The sequence below is a fragment of the Drosophila subpulchrella genome, chromosome 2L (assembly GCF_014743375.2).
Source record: "Drosophila subpulchrella strain 33 F10 #4 breed RU33 chromosome 2L, RU_Dsub_v1.1 Primary Assembly, whole genome shotgun sequence".
Lineage (NCBI taxonomy): Eukaryota > Metazoa > Arthropoda > Insecta > Diptera > Drosophilidae > Drosophila > Drosophila subpulchrella.
The window spans coordinates 20,648,389-20,658,476 of NC_050610.1; the positions used below are offsets into that span (position 1 = coordinate 20,648,389).

General features: G+C 38.2%; 2 protein-coding genes across 2 annotated transcripts in view; both read right to left on the minus strand.

Moving 5' to 3' along the window:
- The window catches only part of LOC119548896 (neuroguidin), a 42,423-nt gene that overhangs the window by 11,812 nt on the left and 20,523 nt on the right, over positions 1 to 10,088 (minus strand). The gene's annotated exons all lie outside the window — the stretch shown is intronic.
- Positions 2,846 to 4,656, minus strand: LOC119548895 (phospholipase B1, membrane-associated). Its single transcript, XM_037856554.1, has one exon. The coding sequence runs from the start codon at positions 4,554 to 4,556 to the stop codon at positions 3,210 to 3,212; it is 1,347 nt and encodes a 448-aa protein (XP_037712482.1). The 5' UTR covers positions 4,557 to 4,656; the 3' UTR covers positions 2,846 to 3,209.

Below are 10,088 nucleotides of genomic sequence, written 5' to 3' on the forward strand. Positions count from 1 at the left end.
GCTTGTGTGCCATTTTTTGCCATTTTCGCTCATCGTTTTTGTTTTTGTTCTCAACTTTTGCTCTATTTCCGCCATCGCCGCCGCCGTCTGGCTGACGTTTTAGCGCGGGCTGTTAGCCATGTCGGTGGATTGCGGGAAAGGGGGGGGGGGTTCCTGGAGCCTGAATCGCGGAGCCCGGATCCTGGATCCCGGGCCCCAATGCGGTTGTCAGTTGCTTTATGAGACGCCTCCGTGTTAGACCATTCCGGGGGCCCTTTGTGTCGGCATTCTGCATGCAAAGTGAAAATGTTGTCGCTGTTTAATGTCAAGCGTTGACTTTTTTCGTGGCCACCTCCAAGTACCATTGTTGGCCACTCCGTTCGCTTTTCCATCCTATGATTTTTCCCCTTCTACAGCGGCAGTCGTTTTCATGCCCCGCCAGGCTGAAGTACCTGGTGGATTCGGTTTTGAGAGAACTGTCTTGATGGATTTGTCAGGGTAAGCTCCAATTGGTGGTCACTTGAAGAGGAAGTATGGGATAGACCTCCCAAAGAGATGACATTCTGGGGAATTAAATTGGAATAGCTATTGGCAGTGGGTGATATTCAATACATACTTAAAAACCCAGCCGAAACTTATTTTTGTATGACCAATAAATAGGGTCTACAATAGTTTAAGCTTTTATTTGCAAATACTAAAACTAGACCATAAGGTCCTGATTAGAAAATGATTGTTTATTAATATTATAGGTCCTTCTTGTAAGCTACAATATAAAAAGAACTCCAATTTTATTTTATTATTTAACAAAAGTCATAAAAAAAAGTATGTATGTGTAGTTTAGTTTGTAGAACCTGTACCTATCCTATGAGAACTAGTATACAGACACTAGGATTAAGCTCGTCGAGTGTATAATCATCAGATATGCATGGGTGGGGTTCGTAAGTTATTCAAAAAAAAAGGGGGGTCGCGCCGACACTCACAAAGGAATGAAAAATGTTTTTGTTTGCAATCATATTATATTTATGCAATCATTCGCTAGCTCGTCCCCTCCGGTTTATCAATTCCATTTGGCAGTTTGATGGTCCCGGTTAACCCTCTTGTATATGCTATGATTTTTTTTTTGAACAATCCGTTTTTGGAGTGGGCGGTAATGTTCTCGTTTGGGTTAATCAAGGCTAGAGATTTAGAATTTTTTCGCTTCAAGGTAACAATTGTACAGTGGTCTTTACTCAGATGTGTAATTACAAAATAATTTTTATACATAATCTTTATAAAATGATGAACCCGAAATTATGTAAGACCACTGTACAACGCTGAAAAATATTCGGCAATTTGCTATCTCATTTGGGTTGTTTATATTGCATTCCATTTTTGCGGCCCCATAATAAAAACGCATATTTTTCGAAACAGGACAGTTGGTGCTCCTGGTCCCAAACATATTTAAATATGTAAATAATACTCGAAAGTACATACACACACATATATGCAATATATGCAGAGGTGTATATATCAGCGCTATGGAGAGCAGGCCCAATCCAGTAAAAACTTCAGTTTTGTTATTACTTTTTTTTGCTGCCACGTGTGGTTCTCGCTTTTTTTTTTTTTTTTTGTGGGTATTTGCATGTGTGTGGGGTTGTAGTACGCCCTTTTCGGACACTGCATTTTTAATATAATTTTTACGACCCCCTTTTCGTCACCGCCCCTGTCTACCCCAACAATCTCTGGCCCATTCGCAACCCAACCCAACCCACTATCGCAATTTTTTCCGATTTTTTCCGCAGTCCTGTTGTTATTATTGTACCACGCCCCTCCCACTGACAACCTTGTTTGCAGTGGGCGTGCATATGTATATATGTACCCATTTCCCATTTCCCATTTTTTATTTTATTTTTTCATATGTGCCCGGGATCTGATTCTTTTGGGGGTTGGTATCCGCCCAATGGCAACTGTCCGGTTTGCAGGTGGTCCGGCCGCTGCATAAGCGAGAAATGTTCGCAATGCCTTGTTATACCCCTCAACTTTTCCAGTAAAAGGGTATATTTGTCAAAAATTATACTACATCTATAATGAAGCGCTTCTAGCCTTATAAAGTACACACATTCCTGCCCAGCATAATAAATTTGCCAAACTGGAAACCCGTCAGTTTGATTAACTAGATCTACGCAACCATCAAAACATGAACCTAAAGGTTTATACACACCTATAAAAACTAAGTTTGTTTTCATAATAAAATGTTGGGGAAATAAGTATAATGATATCATAAGATATAAATGATATGATATAACCCCCCCTCAAATTATTATGTTATAATATTTTCCACATATTTTCTATCATATCTGTAAATATAAGGTATTTCCTAGTCGATTCACAATTTTATCATGTTTTTATTTTAATTTTATATTTTAATTTCTGCGTTTTGCACAGAGTGGGCGTGGCAACAACTGGTATGGGGTGGGGTAATAAGCAGGCGACGTTGTCATGCTATAGAGACGAACGAGAGTGGGAACAGGAAGGATGGTGTTTAATGTAAGCCGTAAACATTTTTTTTGCCGCATAAGCAAAAAGTGTTTTAATGAATTTTTATACCGGATAGGGAAGATATTGTTTCCCAGTGTTTTTTAATTAATTAAAAATATAAATTAAAAATTGCATACATTTTAATTGAAATGGAGATGGGTTTGCATAAGGAGTAGAAATAAGGGGGTGGGGATGGCGCAAGCAAACAGTGTGTCCATTTAACCCAATCAAATATTGGGTAATATTTAAGTAAATGGAGTATCAAAAAATATATATTAAATTATAATCTACCATTGCTCTTCAAGAATGATGCAAGAAAGAACCCCCACTTTTAAAACCATATACTTTCTTTACATATTTACAATAAATATTTATATTTATTCGCTTAAGCCCAGTATGTTACAATGTTATTATATGTATGTTACTTTAGAGCAAAAGTCGTATAACCTTTCATTGCACTGTCCAATTGATTTCGCAACAGTATTTGCGAAATTGGAAGTGACATTGTTTTACATCTCGAATACAACTTAGATTCCAGTATTATTCAGTACTCTAACATTGGAGTTACTTTTACTTCTACTTTGATAAGCGAATAGCGAATTGAAACAGTAATTTTTCTCCGTGTACACCCGACTGTGGACTGGGCTCAAAAAGTTCACCAGACAGCTTAACCAAGTAACTTAACCCGCTCCCGAACTTGGGAGACGCGACCCTCAACTTGGCCTGACCACAAAGAAGGGCTGCTCCGCAGTGGGGCAAACGACCCGCTCGAAAAGATCGGGCACATTCGAAGGTCGTGGCTTCTGGTCGTCCGGCAGGAGCATGCTGTTCCACAGCAGGTTCGAGATGATCGCATGGCCCCGCTGGCTGAAGTGGAAGCAGTCGTGGGAGAAGAACCGCCAGTCTGTCTTCCCATCGGGCAGCTGGGGGGCTGACATATCGGCCAACAACGGATGGGCCACAATGGCAAAGTCCTGGCGATGAAACTCGGGCAATCGGGCGATCTCCATGTCCAGTTGCTGCCACCGGATCAGGGTATTCCTGCGTTCTGCCAGCTGGGTGCGATTCAGACGATCGTTGATCAGGCAATGGCATCCCACCCGATGCACCACGAAGCACTGCAAGGGAATCTGTTTCATGGTGCTCAGCACCAATGGGATATTGGGCACAATGATCAGGTTGATCAACAGCCGGGGCACATGGTCGCGGAGCAACCGTAATGCCTGGCGCAGATCTCGGCCATGCTGATCGAGGAATCTCTGCGGACTGTCCCAGTGGCACATATCCGAGCAGATATCATTGTTGCCCACATACACCGTCAGCAGCTTCCAATGCCGCTTCATGTCCACATTGGGATCACGGCGCAGCAAATCGATGAGCACGCGGGCCTGAAAGGGCAGATCCCGTGACATGATCATGGGTTCGGCAATATTCAGCCGCGAGGATCGGTGGTTGATCACCAGACTGTTGCTCACCGCAAAGCCGTACAGCTTGGGATTGAAGATCTTCAGGATGTTTGGCAGGGTCACGAACTTGCGCCAGTTGGCCAGACCGCCGCCCGAAAAGGTCAGGCCGCGAAACTCGTTGATCATGTCGATGGCGTTGTTGGACAGAATTCCATTTCCAGCCGATAAGGAGTCACCAAAGGCAGCTATTATATCAATATCACCCGGCCTCAGGTGCTCTATAGATGTGGGAGGATCTACTGATCTTGTATCGTTTGTGGGGCAGAAAAAGGGCCGCTTCTTCGACACCGGCTTCTGAAGTTTTCCCTCTCGCCTTCCACGGCTGTTCAGAGCCTCGATGTTATTGAGTGCCCATCTCAGCGTGGTTTGCCTGGTGTTCGTGAACAGATGCCGCAGATCCTGGTCAATATCGGTATATAGTGGTATCCCATTTTCCGGCAGTCGGGAATCATAAGACTGGGCACGAACTCCAATGTCAGCCAGCAGTCTATCAGATCGATTTTGTCGCCGAATCCGTTTACTTGCAGATGATACAGCAGACGAGAATAATAAGAACATTAAGCACAGGCACAAAACATAAATAATATTAGCCATTTTAGCTGTCAAGCTCCTAGTACATGCTATCTTTAATGCGATTTCAGCAGAAGTTCTTTCTATCCATTCACGCAAGCTCACAACCGACGAACTTCTGAACGCGTTCTCAGCCGACAGGCAAATGTGTCGATCGTTTTTAATGCCCGCCACAAACCATATGAATTCACAGGCCCGGTATCCCCTCGCAACTCCGTTCGCAACTGGCTCTCAAACTCATTTCTTTCCATTAAAGCCAACAACAAGTCATATACCATCGCTGTGGATTCGGGGACGGGATAGGCGGGGAGCTCAGAACTTGACTTAAAAGCGTTGACCGAGACATTAACAATCATAAAAATGACAGAGCGCTCTGATAGCAGCACCAGCCTGTGGCTACAACACACAAAGTGCCCTGCGGTTCAAAGATGTTGACCGAAAGCAAAAACAAAGAAATGCCCTAAACAAAATACTGTTTAGTATACAAAATAATTACCTTGTGGCAAAACATGGATGCTACCAAAACATGCCGAGAAAACGCACATTTGTTTGTGTATACAAAAAAATGAAACAATAAATATGATTTAATTGAAGCCATAGAGAAGCTGGCCCGAACAGGGGCGTAGACTTTGAGCTGGGGATCTTTAGGCCAACCCGAAATTTACCCTTTCCCGACCGAATTTTAAAAATCTGAATTAAAGTTCTTGGGTTCTAGGTCTCGTCCAATTTAAATAATATTTTTATGTGGTGGTTCCCTTAAATGACGATTTCCCAATTAAAGTTCTTTATGACATTCTTTTGGCTTCCGCCTGTCAATATTTCATTTAAATGATTCACTTTTTAATGGTATAAGGTAGGCAATTATTTTTTAGAACAAAACGATTACACCTAAGATGGCAATTAAAATCTTCTAGTATATTATATTTGGGCAACCCCATAAAAATTAAAATAATTTCAAGACGTTGAAAGTTCAATCTGTTTCTGTGCTCAGCCACGTCTCTGCTAAAAATTGTATCTCCTTAGATCTCCTACTCTCCATTCGTGCAATATTTCAGCCAAAGAAAACACAAGCAAAAAGTTTTCAAAATATTTGCACATTAAGCTTAAGTAAGTTGGTAATGTAATTGTTGCTCGAAATGCTTAAAATGTTAATAGCTAATTGTTTGTTTGGATCTCTCGAGAAGAGTCTTGAGACTTGAGTGCTATGCGAAAACATATCCGTTTTGATGAACTTGATAGCGGTTATTGCCCACACAACCAAGATAATTTAAATAAATTATTATTAAGTAAAGTGATCTATAAATATATTGAGCGGGTCTCATAAGTTGACTCACGACGGGTGTTTTTTTTTAAAGGCGTGTCATCTGAAGGCTGTAAACACAGCCTGCGGCCAACAGCAAGGGGCCTGAACGTGATGGAATTTTTTTCTGGGGTTCCGGTTCCCGAGCGACCTCCCTGCGCCCTTTCTTTAACGGATTGGCCGATGCGATCCCCCTTGTTGGGGCAGATCAGAATCTCGATTTTATCGACATGCTCCTATTTACTTTGTACTCTACATTTACGAAACTTAACCTTTAAACGGGGATATGCCGTCTGTAAACGCTTTTAATTTACCTTATAAATATTTATTTATGTTAAACACCCTCAAGTTTTCCTGTTTTAATTGTGTACCTTTTAACGTTATTCCACTGTCTTAACTCATATTTACAGAAATGGTAATTTTCCTTTATTGCTTTAAAGACTTCTGACTAGACTAGATAAATACTCAGTGTAAGGGTAAAGAGTAATTAAATCGATTCAGTTAAAAACGGGTATAAAATTAATATTCAGTAAGTGTGAAGTTCACTTGATTCCATAGTATGACTAACAAGCACAGAATATTTTCTCATTATTTTAAGAGCTGTGCATATAATCCAGAAAATTAATCATGGTAAATTTCAATATGCTAGCAAATTTGTATCATTTTGTATGTAGAAACAGGTAAATAAATTCAAATGCTATTTAATAAGATCAATCTATAAGTGTGATGCAAATTATATTTTCCTAGTATTAAGGCAAGTAAACATTGTTAATAATTAAAGCAAGTCGTTGTTATTAGGTAGAAAATAAACTTGTTCGTCTACTGAAACGAAGTCAATTGGAACTATAGAACTGGTATTTAGTAATGTGTCAATTTGCTGTAAACGTCGATTGCCCTTTTAGACATGTGTCCACTTTTAATTGCATGCTAAATAAAATGATATGTCACATAAGGCGCAAAGATCTCAACAGAAAGCTGCACTCAAAATCAAGAAAGTCAAGATTAAGTTTATTTAAAATTTTTTAACTTTTCTAAAAATAAAAATTGTTTGCTTGATTTTGAAATTCTACAGTTTTAGGACTAACTTTTAAAACATATTCTGTTTTTCGTCTAAATTTAACACTCAGATGAATATACAGATTGCTTTTACTTCATTCTCCCGCAAAAAAATGTTATGATAATAAAGCTCAATTAAATAAATACTTAAGTTACTTGCTTTTTTCCTGTCTGCGGTGTAGATAAAAATGCCACTGCTTGAATTCATTTAAACTAATTGAGACTCATTAAGTGTTGCTAAGTGAAGTTGTTTTCGTTTTTGTTGCAGCAACATATCGCAGCGCGCACGCAACATTTGCTTACTTTTTCAAGCAAGTTTGCTAGCGCAACAAGCTTGACTTCATTTAAAAATACATATGCATTTTATGCTAATTAAGATTAATTTGTAAACAAGATGAGTCAGTCAGAATAATTTATCATGGGCTTATGGACCTTTACAAAAATAGGAAAAACATTTGAAGAATTTTCCTTAAGTTTTAGTAAAAGCTTTTTAAAGCTCAGCTTGAAAGCACACGCTCCAAAAATTTAAAAAACTTTAAAGACCTGAACGAGTTGCCAGATTGTCTCAATTTGTATGATTGCTTAACAATAAGTCAGTTTATATATTGTTACTAAAATTGGAGTCAAAAAGACTATATTTTTTATAGAGAACTTAAGTTGATATACGCAAATCAGTTTTAAAAACGTCTATACATTTTACGTACAGTATAGTTAGCAAACATGTTTCGGGCACCTAATATTTTTGAAATGTAACGCGAGTAGCAGTAGACAATTATAAATAAGTTTAGCAACGTTTTAATTATAGGTTAATTATTGTAATAAGCGATTAATATCGTAATTACGGAAAACGTGTATTGATAATCTAAGGGAATGTCGGTGGATTTACACGACATTTAATTGAGGGCCGTAATTGAAATAAAAGTAATATATTCCGTACTAGCTTACAACTGCTTAGATAAGAAAGATCCCTTGTCAAATCATTATTCTTGTGTACAATATCATTTGTATAACTTTGTATACAATTCATTACACGGAAAGAGAAGAGTTTGAGAAAAGCCGAATTATGACATAATATGGGCAGCCCCTATAAATATGCTTAATCACCTGTGTGTCTATTTACATATATGCACTTTGCTTGCTCATCTTTTTATACTTTTTAAAAGAGTACTATAATTTTTCCTTAGTGGAAAAGATATTATATATTCTTGATCAGCATTAGACGATATAAATACATTTCTTTTAAAACCATCTAAATTTCAGTTTTCAAGATACAATTTTTTTTGCTTATTAGTTACAGAAAATAAACATTTTAAATGAAAAAGTTAATCATTAATTTGTCGTTGTCCTAAAATAATACCCTTTATTAAAAGCAAAAACTTTTATACGATCATTATCTAGGTGTAAACAAATTATGTATGCATATTTCAACAACTTTTAAATGAAGTAAACAAATAAAGCTGTCTTTATCTGCAAGCTGTCTAGGAACAATTTGTGTTGTACCTACTTGGATTACTTGTATAATAAGAAGGGAATCCCTGAAAGGAAACGATCAGCTACAAAAATGTGCAGGTTAAAGGTCGGTTCAGTCAACAATTACACAACTATTAGCTGGTTTGATTTTAAACATTTTGATAAATCTTTCATGAAAGTAGCTATTTGCCTGTCTAAAAAAAACCCCGATCAGGCAGAGAGGGCCCAGAGTAATGACAGGTGAGCAGACGAGTATGCGGGCAGCAAAGGCAGTGGTCAGCGGCGCGTTCAACAATCCCTAAGTGGGTTAGTTTGTCGGCTGACCGACCGCCTCTCTGTGATAACAAACGTCAGCACGACCAAGACCGCGGTGTGCAAACTCCAGAGCCACCAGCCATATTGGCCCTCTCCCCGAATCTACCAACTTTTGAGCTGGCCAAGAGCGAGTACCTGGCCGCTTGCGCAGTCGCAGTCGCAGCTTCAAGGTCGCCTATTGTAAAAGAAAGCGCCAGCGCACGGCCTTGAACACGAAAAAATATGTTAAAAGCCAATGGCTGGGAGCTGAAACAAGCAGAAGTCGAAGAAGCATGTGCCAGATAAAAGATGATATGGGATGAGAAACTTGAACTTCGATTTGCCCTCTTTTGTTTCGCATGGAAACGAGTGTTTCAAACCCCGAAAACTATCGAAATGTGAGCGAGCAAGCCAGTTTTGAGTGCCATAAAGTTTGTGCTTGAGTAAGACAATGGACAAAGCCAATTTGTTCAAACCCTAAAGTTGTTACTATTTCTTTTTGCAAGCTTGTGCAAGTTAGCAAAACAAGAAATCAACAAGCAGCATCCCACAAATTCGAAAAAAAAAAAAAAATAAATTGGGGCTAAATGGTTAGCAAATGGGTTAACTCTGTATGCATATTAAATCAGTAATTTTACACAATTAGGTTTTGCAGTGAGGAAATTGATAGGTCAGACCAACAAAATGTGTAAGCAAAGGTATTAAATATATAAAACGAACAAAATATCTTGCCAGTCTGAACATAGCCTGATCCCCATTCCGTACTTCTTTATGGGCTTCACTTTAATCGGAAGGCATAAGATTATAAGATGCCCCGACCATTTGAGTGTTAAACTTGGTACAAATTATAGCACATGTGAACCCTGCTCACACAATTATACTAATTCTGAATCTAAATTATTATTATGTTCTTGTCATCACTCCTTTTAAAACACATTTAGAACTTTTCAGAAATAGTATTTAAACCCCAACCCGGAAGCTGCTATACAAAGCACTGTAACTTTAACCCTACTATTTTAAATATTATTCTAAGCTCAGCTTTTCATTTCTGACCCCATCATTTTTTGTACACTTTTAGTTCACTTGGACAAAGGTGAGCCACGCGTAGACGTAAAGTTAAATTAAAAAATATTATTATGCGGATGTCAATTTATTTTCCTTCTTTAACTACCAGATTATTTTATTTTTAATTTTTATTATTTTTAAATATAATAGAAAATTTAATAAAGTATAATTTCATTTTGTTATAACACCATTCCACCCTTAATGAGGGTATACAGATCCATCAGGAAGTCAGACTATCTAACCATTCTAACCATAGTTGAATTTATTAATATTATTAATATTAATATTGAAATACAAATAAAAAAGGAATTGCCAATCAATTAAGCCCTAAACATATCATTTGAAATGCGCAATCTACAGTCATATTTAAA

Excerpts from the sequence above, each read along its gene's own strand:
- LOC119548895 (XM_037856554.1), bottom strand. The coding sequence starts at position 4,556 with ATGGCTAATATTATTTATGTTTTGTGCCTGTGCTTAATGTTCTTATTA.